At 45.9% G+C, this 24,722-nt stretch overlaps 1 protein-coding gene across 1 annotated transcript in view; it reads left to right on the plus strand.

The window, feature by feature from the left end:
- Positions 1 to 24,722, plus strand: part of COL20A1 (collagen type XX alpha 1 chain) — a 686,383-nt gene that overhangs the window by 473,754 nt on the left and 187,907 nt on the right. The window contains exons 27-28 of the mRNA XM_069650801.1: positions 6,278 to 6,387; positions 10,376 to 10,534. Of these exons, the coding sequence (XP_069506902.1) occupies positions 6,278 to 6,387; positions 10,376 to 10,534 (269 nt within the window). The remainder of the gene's footprint in view (positions 1 to 6,277; positions 6,388 to 10,375; positions 10,535 to 24,722) is intronic.

Consider the following 24,722-nt stretch of genomic DNA (forward strand, 5'->3'; position numbering starts at 1 on the left):
ACAATGAAGCACTTTCCTCAAATATATTAGAATAGTAAATAACACACACCCTAGAATATGTGGGAGGGATTTTTGGAGTAAGATAACATAACCCACGTTTGTGATTGCATATGTAGCTCACTTGATACATTTCCTGGATAATGTCTATTGCACAGAAGAGGCCCAGCAAGCAGTGCCTCGTGCTGTGTTTATTGAAGAACTTAAAGCTATTATAGCCATACCCTTACCTGCAAAATTGGAAAAGGGGATTGGATTGGAACTGCAGGTCGATCAACCACTACTAGTCCATGAAATGTTCTGCAAGTGAAGAGAAGTGCATAGAAGTGCAGCCAGTAATGAGGAACATATTGAAGCAAAGGAGCCTGATGAGGTGTACTCAGTGCCTGTAGGAAGCATCAATAGACCACTATTTGACATTCTGTAAATACATAATCCTAGACTGGAAGCATGAGCTTTATATCTCAACCCCAAGGTAGATTGATTTGATGAACCTATAAGTAACACTAATCGCGTCTTGTTAAGCTATTTGCCACTGACCAAGACAAAACTTCATTGAGAGTCAGTTGAGTATGTTTGTTCCTTTAAAGACAATATTTAATTAAGGAGTAGGTGACATAGAGATAGTAGATGCTAATAACCATCCGACTGCAAGAAAACGTTTTCTATGCTTGTAGAAGCATTGGATATTTTTCCTCATCACATACCTGCGTTCAAATTGATCTTGGGAAGGCATGGAGCTCAGATCCACTTTGAAATCCTTTGATCTCCTTCCTCGGTACCTTCGCTGATGTCGCATGCCCCACATATTCATTGAAAGGACTGTGCAATACATTGGGGCGTTCATAGCAATGCTGTGTGAAGGGGTTAGAAGGACAAAGAGTGCTTTGTGTGCTTCAGAAGTATTTTAGGAAAAGGAACCATCTAACAGTAAAATATGTCCTGACAGCCGAATCTTACCATGATTATCTTAATGTGTTTAGTCCAAAAGCAGCAAAGAAATCCCCCATGAACTGACAATACGCCTGTGTAATAGATTTAATACATGGAGTGCCAATATGATCTCGCATAGTAAGATAAATGCATTGCCTGCTAAAAAACAAGGCCACCTAAAGTAGTAGATTGAGGTAGAATAGTTTAATTTTGGCTTTAAATTCAATCTTTATTTACATTTAGAAAGGAGTGGCTAATCTGTACCACTGCATTGATGACAGAGGAGTGAGGTGCATACCTACACATGAATGAGATCAAATATCATTGATTGGAGATTCATTAAATCAAGTGCAATATACAAGGAAGTTATCCAAGTTCTATTTATAGGGCGCCTTCTGTATTGAATGTGATGCATGAAAGGGTGCATGCAAGACAGGCATGGGCAGAGACAAAGCAATGAAAGTGATGGAGTGAGCACCACCAAGTATAATCAGAATGTACTGCTGATAGCAGACCAGTATTTGGTGCACACCGGTCTACCACATTTGTGGAATCATAGAATGCAAGAGAAGACCAAAAAGTCTCTCCTCCCAACTGGTTGCTCCCAAGTAGCATAACTACTAGAGCTCTTAGTTTGTTGATACAAAACTACTATTGGCAGGAAATACAAAATACCTAAAACGGATTGCAACAGTATTTAATATATATAACAGCACCCTAGTCTTGGATTTTATGAAAGCAGACGATATTGGCTAATGCATGTCGAACCTTCTGGGTTCGGGATTCGGGCTGCATCTGGAAATAGCATAACAATATACGTAAGAGTGATCCCTAAAACAGGTTTTACATCCACATATCTGTACCCATCCATGGGGTTGCTAATTCAACAGAGTAAAGGGAAACCCATCTTCAGGGTGTCTTACGCCAGAGGTCTACGTCTGTGCGTCAGTATGTGCATCCATTGGAATTAGTGCTTGGCCAGGTGTTGTTGAAAGAGCTATGTTTTGAGAATTTTGCAAAATTGGAAAATTGTGGGGGCATTCCGAGCCGACACTGGGATCGAGTTCCAGAGGGTGGGTGCATGACATGAGAAGGATATTTTGCTGGTCCTCTCTTTACGGATGAGTTGTGATTCAAGCCAATTGCTGCGTGAGGAGCATGTGCCACCAGATATGTGGAGCTCAGCCACCAGGTAGGCTGGTGTGCTACTCGTGACTTCTTTGTAGATGATACATGCAGTCTTGAACACTATCCTGGGTTGGAGTGGAAGCCAATGTAGTTTGCCTAAAATGGGGTAGTTCGGTCAAATTTCCGAGCTCCTGTGATAAGATGTGCTGCAGCATTATGGACTGCTTTTAGAGGAGCTAAGTGAGCAGCTGGGAGCCCTGTTAGGAGAGCATTTCCTCCATCGATGTGCTAGACCACAAGGGCCTGCACTACACTCTGGAAGTCCTGCTGCGGGATGAAGGGTTTGATTGTTCAAAGGGTAGAGATTCTGAGCCAGGCTATAGGGGTCTTCCTTGCTATGTGTTTCTGGAAGGATAGATTGCTGTCAATGGTGTAGCCTAAAGATTTTGCTGATGTCTGAGAGTTGTGGAACAAATCCTTTGAGTCGCATTTCATTGAGCCATTGTTGTCAAGTGTTTTTTTTAACAGGCGGACCGATGAGGATGAATTCAGTCTTGGATGGGTTTAGTTTGAGGCAGGTAGTACATTTCCAGGACTGGATGATGGCTAGGTAATCACCGAGATGAATGATGTCCTGCATGCTATTTACTCTCATGTAAAACTGAGAATCTACCGCGTATTGGTAGATGGCTATGTTGGGATCTTTGAGGAGAGTTTCCAAAGGCTCTGTGTAAAGGTTAACAGGGATTGGTGAGAGGATGCAGCCTTGGGGTACTCTGCAGGAGCAGGAGAATGCAACAAGTTCATCGGGACAGCCTGGTGTCTGCCTGAGAGGCAGGAGGTAAACCAATTCAGGACAGTGCCAGAGAATCCATCCTGTCAGCAAGGAGGAAGAGGAGGATGCAGTGGTCAACGATGTTGAATGTAGCTGAGAGGTCAGAGAGGATGAGGAGGCATGAGACACTCTTGCCTATGATTTGGAGTGCCGTTTCTACCACCTGGATGGTGACTATCTCGATGCTACACTTGGGGCGGAACCCTGACTGAAAGTCATTTAGGAGGTGGAGTTATTTGATTCTGGCGAGTAGTTGTGTAGCAAATATTTTTTCCAAGATTTTGCCAATAAATGGGAGGGTCGCAATGGGCCAGTAGTTGGCTAGGTCATCAGGATCTAGGGTTTGTTTTTTCAAAAGAGTTTGTATGAGACCAGTTTTGAGGTTGTTCAGGAATTATCCTTCTGTGAGGGAGGCATTGATGACGCTGAGGAGCGCATTGAACGCTGGGCCCATCAATTGTTTAATGATTTAGGCCGGAAGTAGGTTTGATGGTGGAAATCATTTTTTGGAGATCCGGGGAAAGAGAGGAGAGTATTCAGTCCAAAGGGTCAGTGTCTGTGCTGGGGTGCAGGGGATGCTAATGCTGTGAGAGGTTGAATGGATGGTGTCTCGTATTTCTTTCAATAATACATCTGTTGATTCCAGTTGCTGGTACCTCTGGGTCGAGTGAGGTGTTGGTACAATGCTTTACTACTTCAAAGAGGTCTGTCTCCTGTTAGAGGCCTCCACAATGGCGGTGGAGTAGTAAGAAGCTTTGGCTTCATTAATCAGAATCCTATGGCTGGCCCAGAGAGATATGAGGTTGGTGAGGTCACCTGAGTTATGGTTTTGCGCGTCCACTTCTCTAGGGCTCTGATTGAGCATTTGTTGGAGGCTAGCTCAAGGTGATACCATGGGCAGATGGTTTGGTCTTTGGTCAACTGGGACAATGTGCTTCTGGATAGAGTCACCACAGGTGATGCAGGGAGATGATGTGACGACTAAGTCTAGGGGGTTGGCTTTGTTGTGCATGGGGGAGAGTCAGTGCAAAAATCGTGCTTCGAGTGCGCCTGTCAGCCTGTGACCATAACGTGCTCATTTGTTGACTTTGTTGTGCATGGGGGAGAGTCAGTGCAAAAATCGTGCTTCGAGTGCGCCTGTCAGCCTGTGACTATAACGTGCTCATTTGACAGAGGAGAATACGTTGGAAATGCCTGCAATGAAAGAGGCACTCCCATGAGGTGGTCTGCATCTGAGGTGGAAGGATATGGATTCCTTGTGTGATAGAGGGAACCGGAAAGCGAGTGATTCAAATGAGATTGTTCTGGGAGAGGGGATGATGGAGCATGGCCAGTCGCTCTTGTGCATGATTGCCATTCCACCTCCAGTCCTTCTTGGCCCTTCGGCATGTTGAATGCAGTAGCCTTGGGGTAGGAGGATATCAAAAATATGTGTGGAGGATGGGGTAAACCATGCTTCAGTGATGAGCAGGGCATCACGTTTGCTGTATGAGATGAGGTCAGCGATCTCTGCAGCATGAGCGACTGCTGAGCGAGCATTGATCAACATGAGAGGGCTTGTGCATGGGTGTTGGATGGGGGCAAGGGCAGTATTGATGAGGTTCACTGGGGTAATTTGCCAGGCCTGGCCAGGGCACTTAGTCATTCGAACCCTAGTGAGAGTGAGCATTGGCTGTGGAGGGAGGAGACACATTGTGATGTCTTTTGGTGAGTAGCAGGAGTAGCGATTAGTTTGTAGTGGAAAGGCCGTTTAGCGGGCCTGCCCCTTTGCCTTCAGGACCGAACAGGCACCAACAGGTGAAGTCCTTGTCTTCACCCGTCCGTTGCCGAGGATGCTGGCGATGAGGACGCCTAAGGAGGACTGATTAAATAGGTGGTGGGCGGAGCAACTGAGTGGCAGGGACTGGTCACGTAGCATAGTAGGCAATGATTATGTTATAAATACATGTATTGACAAATCATCTTACAAACAGTAGCATAGTATGCAATGATTATCCCTAGAATAAATGTATTAACTATGTCTCTTACCAAGAGTAGGATAGTATGCAATGCTTATATTATAAATGAATGCATTAAGTACTCTTACCAACAGTAGCATAGTCTCCAATGATTATGTTATACATAAATGTATAAACTACTCCTCTTACCAAAAGCAGCATGCAATGTCAATATCGGCCAATATCAACATTGGCCAATGTCATCTGACTTGATGGACCAGTATGTCTAATTCAAAAGGCTATGCGATTCAAAGCAGGCATTGTTGCCTCTTGTTCAGGGGAGGGTCACTGTGTGTATGTCAGCCTCCTAGAAGAAGCTTCATGTGGTTGACACTTGTCAGTTTGAAACCTGGAACTCCCTGAATATGGCTTTCTCAGCACATAGTTTGCAGTTGGTGGATGACACTCCCTCTATTTTTGGACTTTCAGTTCTCTGCACAACACTGCATTGAGTGAGATGTCGTCTTTTGAGCTAATAGGCCAGGGGTGTCACGTTATCCGGAAGTCTGTGGTCTTTATTTTATGATCCACGTTGGTTTCTGCTATGTCTCCAAATAATTAAGACCTTATAAAAGAAAGACATGTGTGCACTGTAAACATATTTGGGTGTAGGAATGTATCTAGTGGTGTATACGGGTTGTAAGCCTAAACATATGTATTAGGCAGTTTCACACATTGTCATTGTTATGTAATATGTGAATGGTCATTGTATGTATGTTTATAATCTTGTACTCGGAGATCAACTGAGAGTTAATCTTGTGCTCGGAGATCAACTGAGAGTGATGGATCGCTTTGTGATTTGATTTGTTGCAGCACACACAGTGCGTGATGTCTAATATGTGTTAAGATGGAGAACGTGATGGTTCGTTGATAGTTTTAAGATTTAATTGAAAAATATTTTTTGTAATAAAAAAGTATTTTTTTAAAGAATGTTAATGCAATTGTAGAATTTGATACAGGTAGTCTGTCATACATGATAGCTCTCGTTCACTTTTTTGTTATATCCAAATAATTAAGAACCAGGTGTAATACCCATATCACTCATGGAAAATTCCTACGTATACAGAATCCCGCTATTCTTACCTTTGTCGGCACAATGTCGGGTACCACATTTACCACTAGGACCAGCTCGTTCACTGTACAGCAGATGAAGAACCTGAAACCCTGTTGCAGAACCTCGGGAGAAGTCAAAGTTCTAATTGGTTTATGGCTCCCGCCACCAAGGTGTCTGTAACAGGGAGGAAAATCATGTTAATGCAATTTCCTGCTCATTAATCTTGCTACTTGCAGTTTCTTGGAATATTTGTATGTGCTCACCTCGTATATTTATGACCTATCTTTGATGTAAGGTCCAGTCTAACATAATGTGCCATTCTTTTCACTCTAGCCACAACAAAATCCCTCAAGTACTTCAGTCATCATTACAAGGCGGATATACAGGAAGTCTCTTTTGAGCAACCGGAAGTGGAGCCTATATTCTATGGAAGCTTTCACAAGGTTAGTGATTGAAGAGAATGCAGCTTCAGTACTCTATATTACGAGGGGTGGGTGTGGGCCTTTTCCCTGCGCTGCTCGAACGTCGCCTCACTCACAGTCCCTCTAGAGGTGGACGTTCTCCTGGAACCAGAACTGTTTTTATTCTCTTTTCCTGCAGATATTTGCCCTTGATGGTCGGTGCATGTTCAACATCCCAGCATCCTCCACTTTTCTGTTTTGCAACAGTCACCATGAGTGGGATGGGTATGCCCCGGGGTGGGTTCCGACTGTAGGCTTCATAGAGACCCAAGCTACACCTCACTGAAGGTGCCCAATTAGGCCAAAACAGGTTTCGGGCTGCTTGCCATTTCATGCACACGCACCAAGCAATTTGGGTTGCACTGCCACATTTAATGGGACCAAGCCTGTTATGCATATGATCGGTCCCTTTCTCTAATGGCATGGCAAGCTGAAACACAGTCTGTTGGGTTGCCCAGAGCATTGCCAGTGGTTTAAACGAATTAAAAACCTTCCAGCCTCCACTTTACTAATTTGCAAAAGTCACCTTGAGTGGGACGGGAATGCCCAGACATGGGTCCTGAGATTGCTGTGAGTATAGACCCAAGTTGCATATCAATGATGCCACCCTGTGAATCTAAAACCTGCCAGGGTTTGCTTGTGGCCTCATTCAGGGAGGGATGTGGCCTAGTGGGTTGAGTTTGACTGCCCTATTGGGGTGGATAAAGCCAGATTTGCATATAGCCTTTAACCCTCTGTAATGGCATGGCAGGCAGAACAATTGATGGTCTGGAAGGTTACCCAGAGCAATGCCAAAAGATATGTGGATCAATACAGTCTAGCCTTCACATTTCTGTTTTGAAAAAACTGAGATGTGGCCAGCATAAAGCAAGGCATGGCTGGAGGGGTAAATAACTATGAAAATGGAGAAGTACATCAATAAAAGTGTGTGACTCAAAACAAGGATAATGAATGTGTGAAGAAGTGATCATTTTAATTAGCAAATTTCTAGATTATCAATTGATCAATGGACACATGGACACAGAAGTGCATATGTGGATGTGTGTGTGTGTGTGTGTGTGTGTGTGTGTGTGTGTGTGTGTGTGTGTGTGTGAATGAACACATTCATTAGATGAGTGAGTGAGTGGGTGGTTGAATGTTATTGACTGTGATGTTGAAATTGATTGAATGTCCGAGTAGTGGTGTTGTTCCATTGCTGTATTGCATTCAGGTTAGAAGGTGCCTGTAGAAGTGTGGGCTCCCTATGTCTGTCTTAAATGTGACGGCTGAAAGAGATGGCATGCATGAATTCATTAACAAGTGAGATGCAGACGTGTGACTGCAAGATAATCGACTAGGACATGAATGAGGTGGTGAATGGTTGGATACGTGTGGTGACCCACAAGGGAGATCATGGGTGAAGGAGTACGCCAATGAATGGACCAGAAAGTGAATTGATTCACGAATGAAATGATGATCAATTGGAGAGAAGTTAATGTGGGTGAATGAACGTGATACTGAATAGCTTGATGAGTGGCTGAGAGATTGAAGATTGAACGAATGGTTGACTGAGAAATTGAATGCATGAAGGAGTTAATGGAAGGACCTTTGAGCAATGTAATGACTGAATGAGTAAATGCACACAGTACTGGGATTCAATGGTGCGGTTGAATGCTCAATAAGAGGTCAGGACACCCCCACTCGGGGAAACTGTACACATCACATTTAACATCTTCTTACCAAAACACTAGCCACATAGTTGCGAATTGCAGGGCCCACTCTGGTAGCTTGTATGATGCTGTAGACTCTTCTTACAGGGGAGCTTTAATAAGAGTGTTAATTGGAGCGGATGTGGGGAATTCAACACAAATAAAATGTCTGCCGGTTTCGCTGTATCCACAACATTTAGCAAGTGGTTCACTGCACGCAGATTCGTGCAGGGAATGTGAATGCTTATCCGACCGCATCAGTGCTGTGATGCCGGCAGAGGGCAGGAGTCCCTGTAGACTCTGCCTTATTTTGAGTGTGTGCACATAGCAGGTGGAGCCAACATGCATGCGGTGTAACAGTTATTAAAATGTTCTTTCATGGCGGTTGACGTATCACTGCTGCGTTCGCATGCACCCATGACAGAGATTCAGTCAGGCTTTTTAGAATAGGGGTTAAACAGGTATGGGAACCCTGAGTCTTCCTGGATTCCCATCCTGTTGACTACCCAATGGAGAGAATCCAGCAGAGAGACCTGCGCCATGGAAGTGGTGGCAGTAGGGAACTCTCTGCACGCCACTCGAGGTTGGAGGCTGTTAATTTTCAGCTCTGTCTTTGCACTGGCTCTATGACTGCTCTGGCTCTCTGATTGCTCTGGCTCTGTGACGACTCTGGCTCTATAATTGCTCCGGCTCTATGACTGCTCTGGCTGTATGACTGCTCCGGTCCTATGACTGCTCTGGCTTTATGACTGCTCTGGCTCTATGACTCCTCCGGCTCTATGACTCCTCTGGCTCTATGACTCCTCTGGCTCTATGACTTCTCTATCTCTATGACCCCTCTGGCTCTATGACTCCTCTGGCTCTATGACTCCTCCGGCTCTGTGATTGCTCCGGCTCTGTGGTTGCTCCGGCTCTGTGATTGCTCCGGCTCTATGACTGCTCTGGCTCTGTGATTGCTCCGGTCTTATGACTGCCCCTGCTCTATGACTGCTCCAGCTCTATGATTTCTCTGACTCAATGATTTCTCTGGCTCTATGATTGCTATGGCTCTATGATTGCTCTGCCTCTATGTTTGTTCCGGCTCTATGATTGCTCTGCCTCTATGATTGCTTTGGCTCTATGATGAATCCGGCTCTATAATTGCTCCGGCTCTATGATTGCTCCGGCTCTGTGACTGCTCCGGCCCTATGACGACTTTGACTCTGTGATTGCTCCGGCTCTATCACTGCTCTGGCTCTATGACTGCTCCGGCTCTATGATTGCTCCAGCTCTATGACACTCCTCCAGCTCCATGACTTCTCCTGCTCTATGACTGCTCCGGCTTTATGACTGCTCCGGCTCTATGACTCCTCCGGCGTTGTGACTGCTCCGGCTCTATGACTGCTCCGGCTCTATAACTGCTCTGGCTCTGATTGCTCCGACTCTATGACTCCTCCGGCTCTATGACTCCTCCAGCTCTATGACTCCTCCAGCTCCATGACTGCTCCTGCTCTATGACTGCTCCGGCTCTATGACTCCTCCGGCTCTATGACTCCTCCGGCTCTATGACTGCTCCGCCTCTGACTGCTCCGGCTCTATGACTGCTCCGGCTCTATGACTCTTCCGGCTTTGTGACTGCTCCGGCTCTGTGACTGCTCCGGCTCTGTGACTGCTCCGGCTCTGTGACTGCTCCGGCTCTGTGACTGCTCCGGCTCTATGACTGCTCTGGCTCTGATTGCTCTGGCTCTATGACTCCTCCGACTCTATGACGACTCTGGCTCTATGACTGCCCCTGCTCTATGACTGCTCCGGCTCTATGATTCCTCTGGCTCTATGACTGCTCCGGCTCTATGACTGCCCATGCTCTATGACTGCTCTGGCTTTATGTCTGCTCCTTTATGAGCAGATACACATTCCAAGTTACTCCAAGGGCACACGTCCCGTTTTCCTTTCTCCCAGACTGCCACAATTAAGTCTGTATCCCTGGAGCACATGAGTCCTTATTGTGGAAGCGGACATCCCGGCGGATGTAGATTGTGATTGGCTCCCGAGAAGAACTGCGTTCAAAGATGCCCAAGAGACTGTACATTCTAGAACCTTGCTTGCCATCAGGATAAGGAGACATCCCACCCACGATCCTTACTCCACGTGGCCCCTGCATGAGGTAGGGAGACAAAGACAATGGCAGCAGTATTTGATTGGAGGTGAAGTGTTCTGATTGGTCTAAGAGGTAGAGGTATCACAGATGTTGATTCGGTTCCTTGTGTCACCCACAAATCCTTCCTTCCCCTGTTGCTCTCCAGGTGCAGGTGGCCGTGAACCAGTACAGCGTGGAGCTATACATCGACTGTCAGAAAATCGACAAGAAGCCGATTGAAAGGGCAGCAAAATTCTCCACTGAAGGCTTTGAGATGCTGGGCAAGCTGACGGGAACCCGAGGACCACGCAGCGGGTCTGCCGGGGTGAGCTGGGCTTCTCCTGTTTTTCTATAAGGTTTTCTTTATCCTCCTTCTCTTTTTGAGTCTGCCAGCTTTACACTTCGCTGAACCCAGGTGCTTTTTCTCAAACACATCACTGCTACCCAAAGTCAACCTGATGAGGCCGTGCAGGGAAATTGGCTGGTCCATTTAGTCATTGTGTTTCCTTTGCAGAGGCAGATTCTCAAGGGAGACCGTCTTGCCAAATGTATTTTCCTGCTTCACTCCCAATACCATACCCTGGCTGGCCTCTAGGTGTCACCTCTGAGCTAGTCACTTCCTGCTTCTCTGCCAGGGCAATGCTCTACTGCCCTCTTGTGGTCCCTTGTTGCAGCTGACTTGTGTATCAATGCGCCTGAGTCAATGCAATTCTGTAAAGAGGTGGCGGTCCTGCATCAATATATAGGTAGGGTGACCAGACGTTCCGGTTTTCACGGGACAGTCTGGGGAAATCACCCTCCCTCCCGGGGTCCCGGGAGTTTTTTCATTTTAGAAACCCCATCCGGGGTTTGCAGGGTTGGGTGGCTAAGGTAATTAATATTGTAATATTTTTTCACAACACTTTCAGAATTTTGAAGTTGGAGGATTGGCTCAAACCTCCAACCTTTCAGGTACAAGTCACAACACTTACTGACTCTGCCACAGGGACTGGCTTGGAAATGAGTGCACAGCAAGCCATGTTATATCAATTAGAGCAAACGCCTGCTTTAAATTAACATGCCAAGATTCACAGACAAAACTGCACAAATGAGATCATATACAGTTTATAGAAAGGAGAAGTGCTGGAAATATGATTAGGTGGTAGTTGTGGGGGCGTGTTGGGGGAGGGGCAGAAATTGGTGGGCTGCGATGGGGTAGTCCCGCTTTTATGTTGTTGGCCGTCCCGGTTTTTCGTTTTGGAAATCTGGTCACCTTATATATAGGGAAAGGGCAGTGCAACCCGATTACCCTAGATCCCTTCCATACTAAAGGGGGCTTCGTTTCCAGTCTGATCTTTTCTATCCACTCCAGCTTTCTATTGATGTGCTTTGTTACCAGACTCTTTCTCTGTATTTGGTCACTCACATTCTAACCTGTTTTCCTTTTCCCCTCTATAAGCTATAGACTTTATCTACTGTTATCCTCCTCTTTCTTCACGTGTTTTCTTTCTTCTCATTGCTACTTGTTAACCCCACCCCCACACCCAGGGTCGGACTGCGAATAGAAATAGACCCGGACACCCAAAAAAAAGTGGCCCACCCCTCGCCTCAAAAAAGTGGCCCACCCCTCGCCTCACGACCCTTGACCTCTGATGACATCACCAGAAGTGATGTCATTGGACCCCATCCCAAAGTGACATCCTGGGAAGCGATAAAACCCGACCTTTCACCCCTTGACTTGACAAAACAGGAAGTGGCATCAAATAGCATTGTTCCTAAGTACACTATGATATGATATGATATGGCATTTGTAACGCGCCTGTACACAAGTGTATGAAAAATATGGTTATGATTTCACTAATGGGATATACATTTCATACAAGAATGGATCACCATATGTATCATTCATATCTGTGTGTATAGATCCATATTGCACCCGTCTCTTCACAATACAGTTGCCGCTGTCTCCTAGGATGCCTCTTCCCAGTTGCCTCCCCAGTCTCTCCCTCTTTCCCCACTTCGCAGTCTAAACTCACAACCGGTCTCCCCACCTGCAGACACCCGTCGTGTCTCTTCTCTCATCTTTGTGTCCTCTTGGTACCCCCTCCCCTGCCTTTCTACCCAGTCCTCCTTTCTTTCTCCTCAATGGTCACATTTCCTTCTCAAGGCCTTGCGTTATGTTTCTGTGCTCACGGTACCCCTTTCTCTAGACCCCTCTGGCTTCTCCTCCTCAACCCCTTCCTTTGGTCTTCCTTTCTCTCCTCTCACTCTGTTCCTCCCCCCAACACCATCGCCCAATCGGCTCTCTCCATCCCCTCCTTCTTGTGGTCTCCTGCCTCTGTCTCACCTTCTCCCCTTGCTCCCCCTTCAGTTCTCAGCCCCCCCATTCCAGCCTCGCAGTTGCCCCCCCTTCCCGCTGCCCACTATCTCATTATCCTCCATCACTGGGCTTTGTCTAACTCCTGACACCTTAAACGTCCTTTGATCAATGACTTTCATTTTAGATACTTTCTGCAGAGCCACTTTGGCGAAATCAACTCATTCTTTGTTAAGCAGAGAAATCCGATTTTTCACTGAATGCTGCGCCTTTAGATATATTTCTGGCCTTGTGGCAGCCAGAGGGAAGCGGTATTTGCATTGAGGAGTGCGGATTCCTGCCCAGGACACGGTGCACCTGTTTTCAGAAAGCTATTCATTTACAGGCTGCGAAATATCAGACCTTGGAAGGAGAGTATCTTATGTGATTACTCGCACAACCATGCAAAAATCCCCGAAGTTGTACAGTTGGTGAAGTCCAAAAACACTGTGATAGCATAGTACACCGTGTTGTCCATTAGGGTCTAGAAACCAGGGTGCCATGTTATCATGAGATGGCGCCACGGTTCATGCTTGGCCGTCCTCTCTGGAATTGGATTGCCATTCCTGTTATGGTGCTGCCCTTCTGATTTCAGTGGAACTGTTGTGGGAGCCCCTTGAGCTGAGTCTGTGATCTGAGTGTCCCCTTCACCCCTTCAGAATTGATCTGGCTTGGCCTGAATCTGATACCCTCAGACCTCACACTGATACCGCGAGTGGGGGAATTATGAATGTGTCTGCCATAGGAGCTCCACCCTCACAATACGGTTGTGTGAACTCCTGCCTCACTGTATGGGTGTGCATCACCCGTGTAGCCTGAGGCCATTGGGTTAGTCCATTGGTGCTGCAGTGGCCCTTCAGCTGTGATCCCCAGGTTTGTGGCAAGTGACTTTTGGGGGGTTGGCAGAATCTGAGTTGGTCCTGAGCTTTTCCTGGGGTGTCAACTTGTGGCATTGGCTATTGGAGTTCCAGAGTCGTAGCACTTAGTCTGATCTGGTCCATCAGCCCTACCCTTGCTATCCCTCCTCAATGCATTTCTCTGATTGTCTTGGCTGGGAACAAACCCAATATTATGACTGAAAGCTCACTTCCAAGTGCATCTGACTCAATTGCGCCTGTCCTGCTACTTGGCCGCCTTGATCAGCTGGAAGTCCCTGCGGCCTCTGACTCTGGACACTTTACATCTCCCTCACCATCAAGAGTCAATGCAGATCACTCCACCCTCATGCTTGGCCCTGGGGCTACCCCCCCTGTCTCATTGGTGGAGAAGCACAACACCTGTTTTCAGTGACCTGGGACATCTCTTGTACCTGACTCGTCTGCACCTGTCTTGCTGATAGGCCGCCTTGTTGCACATTGTGCAGTTTCTCCATCTCTATCTCTCCCCATTTCCGTCTTTCTGCTCTCTCCTTCCATGGTCCTCTCCATCTCCCCTAATTACTTGAACTGCTACTCTATCACCTTTCCTACCTCTCTTTTAAAGCCTGGAAGGATAAAGTTTAAAAAACATCTCCTGGTCTCCAATCATTGCCTGGCCATTGCTGACACCTATGTCAATGCTTATTATAGGCAGGCTGTCACTAATATCCTCTTTGTTGCTCCCTCTCCGGACCTATGGACTCCCCACATGGTCTCAGTCCTCTCCCCTTTCTCTTCTTCGCCCATTAATGGTGGTTCCAATGGGAAATACTCTTGGCATGCTTTCCTTCATCTAGGTGCATCATTAATGTCTGTCAGAAAAGCACTGTCATGGTCCAGGGCTCTCAGCACAACCTCCTCCATCTTTGTAGGTGTCTTCTGTCTCTCATCAGCTTCCCCCCCTCTCCTGCCATCTGTCTGTCTGCTACCCCTCTTGCCCCTTCTCCAACAATGATGGGTATACCACATCCCTGTACCCCTCCTCGGAAGGCCTTCAAAGGTGGCAACCACTTTCGCCTAGCTACCCCCAACTCTTGTTCTGCTGTTAGATGCTCCCCTGATAGCTGTCTCTTTCTTGAAGACTTTGACCTTGACATTCTCCTTCTCACTGAGATGTGCTTCACTGGCAGCTCTGTAACTGCCATTGACACACTCCTCCTTGAGGGATACAAGAGCCTCTCTAAGACCAGGCCTAACCGTTCTGGAGGCGGAGTAGCCTTGTCCTTCCCTGAGTGGGTCCCTGCTACTATCAATCCCACTCAGACCTACTCTTCCATTGTATGCCTCATCTTCAGGCTTGGTGTCTCTTCAACCCTTTCTATGACTCTCGCGGCCATCTACAGGACCCTTGGTCCAGTCTCTGTCTTCATCTTGGAGTGGTCTGACCTCACTTCTTCTCTTCTTGTCTCCACCTCCAAGCTTCTCCTCCGCAGTGACTTCAATATTCACCTTGACTCTCCTGGTGTGGCCACTGGACTCTTCTGCAACCTCTGAAACTTAATTCCCCTCACCATTCTTCCCTTCAGGCCAACACACTCAGCCGGACACACCTTGGATACTCTCATCTCAGCAGACATCCCCATTACCAACCCTCTGACTACACCTCTCTCCTGGTCTGACCATGCTCTCCTGTCCTCTCACCTGAATCTCTCAGGTTCTCTTGCTAAGTCTTTGCCTACACTGCCCGTCTCCTTCTCTGTTATTCAACCGATGAAGCGGGTGTCAGTTGTTGCCACCACTTTTATTCCCCTCCCACTCCTGCCACAAACTCCCACACTGACACTGCCCTTGGTAATCTTCACCTCTCTATCACCAACACCGTGGACATCCTTGCCCCTGTCATGAGGATCCGCTTGAAACCTGCCTCCAAGCGCAACACATGGTATGACTCCTACCTAGCCCCTCTGAAGTGCAAGTGCAGAATTGCTGAGCAGAAGGGGCGGGCTTCAGACACCTTCTCTGACGAGACTGGCCTTCCGCCTACTCCAAAGGCAATGCAGACTCTCCCTCCACTCGATGAAGAGGGCTCATATCCAAGCCCATATCTCTGAGACCACTAATGACATGGGGGAACTGTTTAAAAGCTGTAAGGAACTCACCAATCCTACTGCAGTCTCGGTATTACCCAAATTGTTCGAACACAATTGTTCGAATTACCTAATTGACCGAAAGTCAAGGGTCCGAATTGACCTTTGCACAACTGACCGGATATATATATATATATATATAGGTTTGGATATATATATATATAGGTTTGGATATATATATATATATATATATATATATATATATATATATATATATATATATATATATATATATATATATATATATATAAATTTATATATATAATGGGGGTTGCAGGGGTTTTCCCCTGCATATATGTAATAATTGACCTTCACAATTCGGTCAATTGTGCAAAGGTCAATTGTAATTCGAACAATTGTAGTTCAAACAATTCGTATACAACCGCAGTCTCCACTTCTCCCCTGCCACCCCTGACCCTCTGTACTTCGCTGGCCAAAACTCAGGACATCCTGTCCTCACTCTCCTCTACACCCCTCCCTTACAGCTCTCTGGCCTCCCTTGTCACCCTCTCTGCTTCCCACCTACACTCCTCTTTCTCGTCCATAGCATCGAATGAGGTCTCTAGACAAGTCCTCTCTATGAAAGTCTCCTCTAAACATGTGCTCCTCGGCTCCTCCAGAAACATCAAGGACAACATTGCCTCCCTTGTGCCAGCCTTGGCTGATTTCTCTAATCACTCCATGCCACTGGTTCCTTCCCACTACCCCTCAAGCACTCCCTTGTGCATCCCCTCCTCAAAAAGCCCTTTTCCAACCCATCATGCTCGGGTAACTACTGCCCTATCTCCATTACCCACTTCGTGGGCAAACTCCTGGAGAAGCTGGTCATCTTGCAACTGATCCAATACACTGAATCTGTTGGTTGTCTCCAAGACCACCAGTTTGGCTTCAGAGCAGCCAGAGGCACGGAAACCATTCCCTTGAGCACCCGTGATAACTTGCTCTCAAATCTCGATTCCAACTCCGACTCCCCATCTATTCTTATCCTTCTCGATCTTTCCTCTTCCTTAGACACGGTCAATCATGCCACCCTGACAAATCGGCTATGTGACACCCTTGGTTGACCTCATTCCTCTCCAATTCCTCTCTCAATTGGGCCATTTTCTCTCCCCTATCACACTCTGCACCTGCATCATCCCTCAAGGCTCTATCCTCTCGTTGTGGCTCTTCAACATCTACCTTGCCCCTCTGGCCCACTTGATCTACTCCTTCTCACTTCCAGTGTTATGCAGATAACACACAGCTCTCCTTCAAATGTCCCTCCACTGCCTCCTCTTCGTCCTCTCTCATCCCTGACTGTCTTGCTATTCAGGCATGCTGTGCTGCCAAAGATCTCTGCCTTAATGCCAGTAAGGCGAAGAGGCATAGCCCGGATTATCTGATGAGTGGGGCCTGAAGCTAATGCAGTTGGGCACACTGCAGTGACATTAACATCTGTAAATGCCCAAACATTACTGCTGAGTGGACATTTACAGATTTTGGGTGGGCCTTGCCCGCTCAAGCCCTAACCTCTCTACGCCTCCGGTAAGGTGGAGATCCTTCGAATTGGGAAACCAACTCCCTATTACCCTCTGGCGGCCCTCTGTGGGTCCCCTCCCCTCACCCTCTTGTGAGGCAAAAAACCTTGGTGTCATCTTTGACCTCTCTCTCTCCTTCTCTGCTCACATCTCAGACCATGCCAAGAACGCCCACTATCATTCTCGCTGTCCTCACCTTGCCCCAGAAAGTCAATGTCTCCAGAGCGCTGGTCCTCTCTAGACTGGACTACTGCAACAGCATCTTCCTCAATCTTCTTAATCCTACCTTCAACCCCTTCAACTAATCCAGAATAAGACTTATCCTTGGCCTCAAGCCCATGGACTGCATCTCTCCAGCCCTAAAATCTCTTCACTGGCTCCCGCTTGCGGCTAGGATCAAGTTCAAGACCCTCTGCATAATCCACAAGGATATCTGGGGCCTGGGACCATCTACATCCAACTCTCTCTCCCTAAGTATCTCCCTGCTAGAGTCCTTCGGTGTTCTAGCTCCAACTCTCTGCAGATCAGATGCTTCTCTAAGCAGAGAGTGGGGGGTTAGATCTCTCTCCTCTGCAGCAGCCCCCATCTGGAATGGTCTCCCTGCCCCTCTCAGGCTTGAGCCGGATCTCCTTAAGTTGCGGAAGCTCCTCAAGACCCCCCTTTCTCTTCTTCCTTCCCACTCCCCCTCCCCTACTAACACCCCCATCTGCCAGAGTGACTAGCTGCCTGGTATCCCTCTGAGTTCTATAGGGCACCAGACCTCCCTGCCCAGTCCACCCCCTTCTTCGCACTTATCATCTGGACCCTCACCCCCTGCATCCCCATGCAATTCCATGGTACTTGCCCACCTGGTCTCCCCTCAGCCCTTGCCTAGCTCTGGTTGCCCTCTTCACCCCACCTCCATCCCCCTTTTCACATGCACTCCCTCCTCTTTGCCCTGCACTCTCCTTCCCACCCTAGCACTTTGCATTTCACGTAAACCAGCATACTCCCCTCACACGTCTTGTTACTCCACTTGCATGATCCGAATGTCACAAGGCGTAGTAGGACCGTTATGATTATCTTTCTCCCTTGTCCCCCGGGTCCCCCTTTTCTTGTCTTGTGATGCCTTGAAACACCATTTGCTGTATAGGCGCCTTACACATAACCAATAAATAAATAAAATAAATAAAATCATAGAGGCTGGCTCTATAGAGAGAAGGGATATCCCTTAAGTGACATCTCTCTCATAGGTTCAGTGTTCAAACATTGGAACGGTTTCTCTACTTATGAAGCTCTTATCCGCTCAACCTTTAATTCAGAAGGTCTATACTAAAGGTTTGTAGATCGGACCACTGTCTTAGACAGCAGAGCTATGCACAAGGTTTTTGCAGCATAAATGTTGAGACTGTAGATTAGAAAATATTATCATACATTGATCATTAATTCCGAATATTTGAATAAATCAGGAATACATAAATAAGGATCCTGAGACCCTTCCATAGTAGGAACAAATCTACTGTCTAGGATCACTTATGAATATTTGATTTAAATTCATGTGTTCATTTGGTTAATGAAAGGTCTTGATTTCCTTTCTTTCTACACAACCTTTCTCTCTATTTACTCTTTCACTCATGATTGGTGTTTCTTTGTAATCATTTACCTGTATGCAATTATATGAACGATTTAGAATGTGTCACTAAGATTTGTACTTGTCATGATTTACTGTTTTATTTATAAATGTTGATAAACTTTAGACACTTTTTTTTATTTTTCCTAAAAGTGAGTCTTTGAGCACACAAGAATTCTAATTTGAACTCAATTGGATATTGTAAGATAATTATGCTGTTCCGAATGTGGATGTCGTATTTTTCGTTAAATATTGAGACGGTAGACAGCACCGCTAATCTCTCCTCCCACAGCACCTGCAGAATCTGGTCTTCAATATGATATGATATGATATGTCATTTATAACTGCCTTTATACAAGTGTTTCTAGGTGCAAAGCTCTACCTAATTGTGTGGTTCCTGATCATCCCTTAATAAGGTGGAGATTCAGGAGAGGCACCGACAGCATGAGGTCAACAAAGTGTGCCTCAGTGGTTCAAAAATTTGCATTTTAACATTTTACCAACTTTTGAGCATGTAGGCGCTTGGCAGGGTGTTCCTCTTGAAAGCGGATCATGTCGTCTTTGTGGTCAGGGGATTGAGACCAGTAGACACCTATTATTGGGATTCTATACAGGCAACAGCATCGCAGGGATTACCAAAATGTAATCTCTAACTCATATCGGCTATATTCGGAACAATTTTGCAGCACACTATATTGCTGCTCAGTCGTTGGTAATTAGTGCAGCAGCACATGTATGTGGAAGGAGATACCATTGAAGTTAAAGCCATAATGATATGATATGACAGTCATAACGCACCTGCACACAATTGTTTCTAGGCTGGAAGATATTGACAATGTTATCCTGGTTTGGACCTAACCTTGTATTTTAATTATCTGATTTTAGTATTCTGATATTAGAAGGAGAATTTTATATTGTTGGATTTTAATGTTTTGGATCTATATTTATTGTAATAGTGAAATCATGTACTGGTTATATTAAGTGTATCCATTAGAGATGATGGTCAAAGTACAAAGGTAGTATAATGAAGCCAGTGGCACTTACACTAAGAAAAGATTCAACAATGTAATTGAGGCAGCCAGAGGCAGAGGGCACAGCTCCTCTTTGAAGATGCTCTGCGGGCACCATTAAGGGAGTAATGCCGCCAAACACAGTAGGCAGACCAGACTCTATGGATAGGCAACTAAGCAAAGAGTAACTGGGAAAGCAGTGGCATTGGTGGCCTTGGATTTGCAAGCTGGATTTTAGGTCATTGACCCTAAGGCTCTGCCTGATCATTTAGAGCCTCTGGATGAGCTGGCACTGTGTTGGGAGCTTCTTCTTTGAATAGATATAGGGGTTTAGGCCTGGAATGCACTGGTGGGAAGTATCCCCACTCATCTGTGGGGTGACAGAGGGGTGAATGGCTCTCCACTCTCCTCGTCTATGTCCAAATTCCCCCGTGTAAGTGACTTCAATCCAACAATCCAACTAAGTCAATGCCTAGTCTGGGATGCCCAATGGAAGCCCTTATTAATATATTTGTATGTCAAATTCTTTGAATCTGGATGATGAACCCTTATATAATGCCCCTCACTTTGAATCCCCCTGACCTCACTGAGCCAAGAAGTAGGTTTGTTTTGCAAATTAAAAGGTTTATTGGAAAAATTAAACAATATATCTATATCACACTTTTATGAACAAAATAATATCTGATAGCACACCTATGAATATAATAGTGGTCAACATTGGGTAATATTACAATAACACACTCTCTTTAATCAATGAGGAGTTGGCGTAGAAAGGATAAGGTAGCAGAGAATACTTTTATGATTTCAAGGAAATGCAAGGTGGGAAAGAATGCAATACAGAAATAAACTCGATATGGTTTCAACAAGAGATGATATGATCACTTTTTCCCCTGTAACTACTCACTCCCCCCTTATGCAATATGAAGAGATGGAAAGGAGAGCACACAGGTTTCCAGAATACAATCAAAAGCAGTTCAGTTCCAGTTCCCCCCAGCAAGCTTAGAGAAACAGGGATGATTTTAAAACACAGGCAAAATGTTTTTAAATGTGGTTGCAATGGATGTGAAAATATGCCAAAATGCTTTTTCATTCACTAAAGGAGATTCAGGATAAGTGATAGCTACTTTGGATTAGTTCAGGTCAACACTAGCAATTATACATGAATGATTATCAGATTGAAAATGAATTTCAGCAGTGGAAAGCAAGAAGGAGCTATTTTTACAAGTGGTGAAATGAAGCTATCGTTTTGGGTTTGTTGGACAGCTTAGGATCTTAGCTTTAAAATGACAGTTAAATCTCGCTTCTAGGACGTGCGGTTCAAAAGATACGGACGTTTTTGTGGAGGTAGATTTCAGAATGACAGATGGCGCTTTTACAGATTTGACATCACAGAATGGACACACGATTTCTATGCAGTTCTGGTCAGGTTGAAATGGTTTAAATAAGATTATTTTAAACTAAGAGATTGGTTCTGTACAGTTCTAGGCTGGATACTCACTCCTAGTTTTGGACTGGAAGGGAAATGGACTGCACTCTCGCCAATCTGGTCAGGTTTGGACTTCACTCACCACCGGACGGTCCCAGGCACTCTAGGTTTTGCTCACAGCACGCTCTCTGGTCTGCTATCGGCACTGCACAGCGGTCTGGTCTGGGACTGACGGGTTCTGGATACAGCTCTGCTTTCTGAGTCTGGATCTGGTTCTGGCCCAGGGTTCAAGCAAGAAGCAAAACAGCTCACCCGGCTGTTGAATACTTTAGTTAGGTTGCTGGATTCTGAGGCCTGCTGAGAAGAGTTCAGCTTGTGGATTAGGCCTCTGCTTCTCCAAGGTTCTAGAGTTTGGGTTCTAGAGTTTTGGTTCTGGAGTCTGCCTGGAATCTGGAGCCTCAGGAGTCTTTGTCTGGATGTGGTCGGGCAGCGTGCTGCGCAGGAATCAATGAGTAGTGGAAAAATGAGTGTGTCTATCTGGGTCTCAGCAGTCTCTTTTTATGTGTTCTGAAAGGGGGTGTGGAGGCTGACTTTCTATGCCCAACTCTCTGAGGATCCTGATCGGTTAAAGGATTTAAAGTCCTCTGACTGGAGAAGGGAGTACTGAGTCAGAATGAGTCATCAGGTATCATCTTTATGGCTGAAGGAAAGAACACTCTCCTTTGGTTTCTCAAGAAAATCAATTTTTCATAATCAAACATGCTTCCCAGATGCACAAGTTGTTGAGAATACATGTACATACACATATTAATTAAGATAGGTCTCTGTTTAACCCTGATCTTTCTAAGAGCTTGGGTTCAGAAATGACAACTTATCCGCGATTTTAGTGGGTTTCACAATATTGGTTTTGCACCGAATCTTACACGGATGTACACACCCTCTCTGGTCATATTACAGTACGTTTTCATTTTTCTAGTACAAACATAGTGTCTACAATATTAATAAATCTTGGGGTTTGGCCTCAGAACATCACACGCCGTCCAGCTTAGTCTTAAACCGTGAGTGAAGATGTCATTTTAAGAATCTCAAAATTGTACATTTCTGTCAGCTTGATACAATATTTTAGAAGCATTTTCCTTAAACATATATATGGTGCAATATGAAATCCACAACCCAGTATGGCCCGCCCCTAGAAGCTTGGTGAGTCAGATGGTCACATGTCTTGCTTCTTCCAGAGCAGTGTTGACAGTTACACCTCAAATCAGCATATTCTATTCATCCCAAAGCCCCCATTGTTCCTTCCTCCAGGCTGCAGGGAACATCACCTCCCTCTTAATCAACAGGACCATGTGATATCCTGCCTTCTGGTGTGCAGTCCCCAGATGTGAAGGATTCCCGGGGACAGCAAGCGTTTTGAAGTTTTAGCTACATCAGGTTACTGTTCTGATCAATTGCAATAGAGTTCCTTATGGAAAAAATATAACATTATAAACTGAAAATAAGCAACATATCTTTAATCAAGTCTCTTTCCACATTAAATCAATGTGTGGCACTCTATATGGCATTCTGATGGAATTGTCTTGCTTGGCATATCTAGCCTCTGAAACACAGGTCTCCTGTCAGAATTTAGATCGCCAGCGCCGGTCGGTGGCGAGCACCGGTACTACACCTATTTTTGACAGCTGTCTTACCAGTAAGCAATCCTCAAAATATACTTTGTTCAAATATAGATACACTTATGTGGACCTCAGATTCATGTAGATTCTTGCGGGAGAATGATGTTGACCCCCCAACAAGGTGGTGGGACCTTTTTAGTGGTTTTGGTGAGCCATGATTTTAGCAATTTTTGACATCAAATAAAACGGATTTTGAACAGCTCTATATTCCTTTGCACTGATTTTGCTCTGTGTGCAGCCGAAGGATGGGGTCTGGCAATGGTCTCCTGTATTAACACTGACAGAGGCAAAAGAAGATGGCAACCTATCTTTCAGATTCTCACTGCGCATTTTGGGATGATTTCTGGTGTGCAGCATGCTTTTCGGCGGCCATTATGATGTTTCCGCTGCCAGTAATGCATGGTGATGTTGCAGGGCTTGGATGCGTGGGTTGAAACATCCCACACCCCTCACCTGTAAAGATTCGGCAGCACTGCCTTGCTCTTCATATGTATGCAAATGACCTCGGCAATGAGCCAGGGCACCGCCAGGATTAGGGTGTTTATGCTGAGTGTCCAGGCCTGGATACATGACCTTTGGATCTGCCTCAATACCAGCACACGCCTTGCACCCAGGCTGTGGTCCAAGCCCTAGTTCAGCATCTGCAACCTTCGGCTTCTTCAGTTGTTTTGGATAGGTCTTGCCTCAGCCCTAGCCGGTATATGCAGTGGAATGGGGTCATGTGGTTTGTTGGCCAAAACATCTGGAGAGCCACAGGTTGCAGAACCCACTCCCAGGTTTCTTCCCTTTATTGCGTCCAATGATTTGGGATCTGCCCCCTCCCCTGTCGAGGCTGTTGACAGTTTTTTAGATTCCACCTTATCAATGCAGGTGTACAAACTGCGCACTACCATGCTTTATCGCTGAGGTTATGATATCCTCAGCCAACGTCTTGCGTCACCCCGGTGGTAGGACTATAATGCTGCTTGTAACTACTAGTTTTGCATTACTGCTGAGGGTACTGCATCCTGAGTCAGTGTCTGGTGCTCTCCCAGTGCTAGCACTGCAATGGTGCTTGCAGGCACCGGTTTTGCATTATTGCTGAGGTTATTGAATACTCAGGTAGCGTCTGTGGCTTTCTCGGCCCTAGAACTGTAATGGTGCTTCCAACTGCCAGCTCTGTCTCATTGCTGGGGTTATTACATCCTCAACCAGGATCGGGCATGATCCTGGTGCTAAGACTGTAATGCGCTTTGCAACTACTAGTTCTGCATTATTGCTGGGGTAATTGAATCCTCAGGTAGCGTCTGGGGCTCTCCTGGCCCTAGAACTCTAATGTTGCTTCCAACTGGTTATTATATCATCGGCCAGGATGTGCATAGAAATTGCAAGGTTTAATTCATTGTGCCATAACCATGACACTTTCTCACGTGGCTAATAAAAGGTTGGAAGCAAAATAGACAATTCAAATACATCGACTGGGCGGGATAGATGGAATTCACACAGCAGAGTCGGAGAAAACATAAACAATCATTTAATCAACATTAGCACCCTGGAAGGGGGCGCTGGCCAATCCGGATGCTTGGAACGCGGGCTGTATTCTATGGCTTCGCTTAGGCCCTTAACTTCGGCAGTGGGCTGTTACCGACATGGTTGGCCCTCCACCTCAGGGTATATTGCCTCATTAGAATTGGCCATCAGACTACACAGTTCTAGAATGCACATGCCTCATAGTCAAATAGCACAGCGAGTAGAGCGCTCCCTTTGACATCCGTGCAGAGCCTTCTGACGCAGATTTGAATCCAAGCAGGGCCAAACTCAGCCTTTCATCCTTCTGAGTTCGATAAATGAGCACCACACACCGTGCGTAATAATAAGCAGCGTTCAGATACCTGAGGGTTTGTAGCGCTAAATAAATGCAAATAAATAAAGAGCAATCATAATGATAATAATCATT

Source organism: Ambystoma mexicanum, chromosome 3p, assembly GCF_040938575.1.
Source record: "Ambystoma mexicanum isolate Mex_15411 chromosome 3p, UKY_AmexF1_1, whole genome shotgun sequence".
NCBI lineage: Eukaryota > Metazoa > Chordata > Amphibia > Caudata > Ambystomatidae > Ambystoma > Ambystoma mexicanum.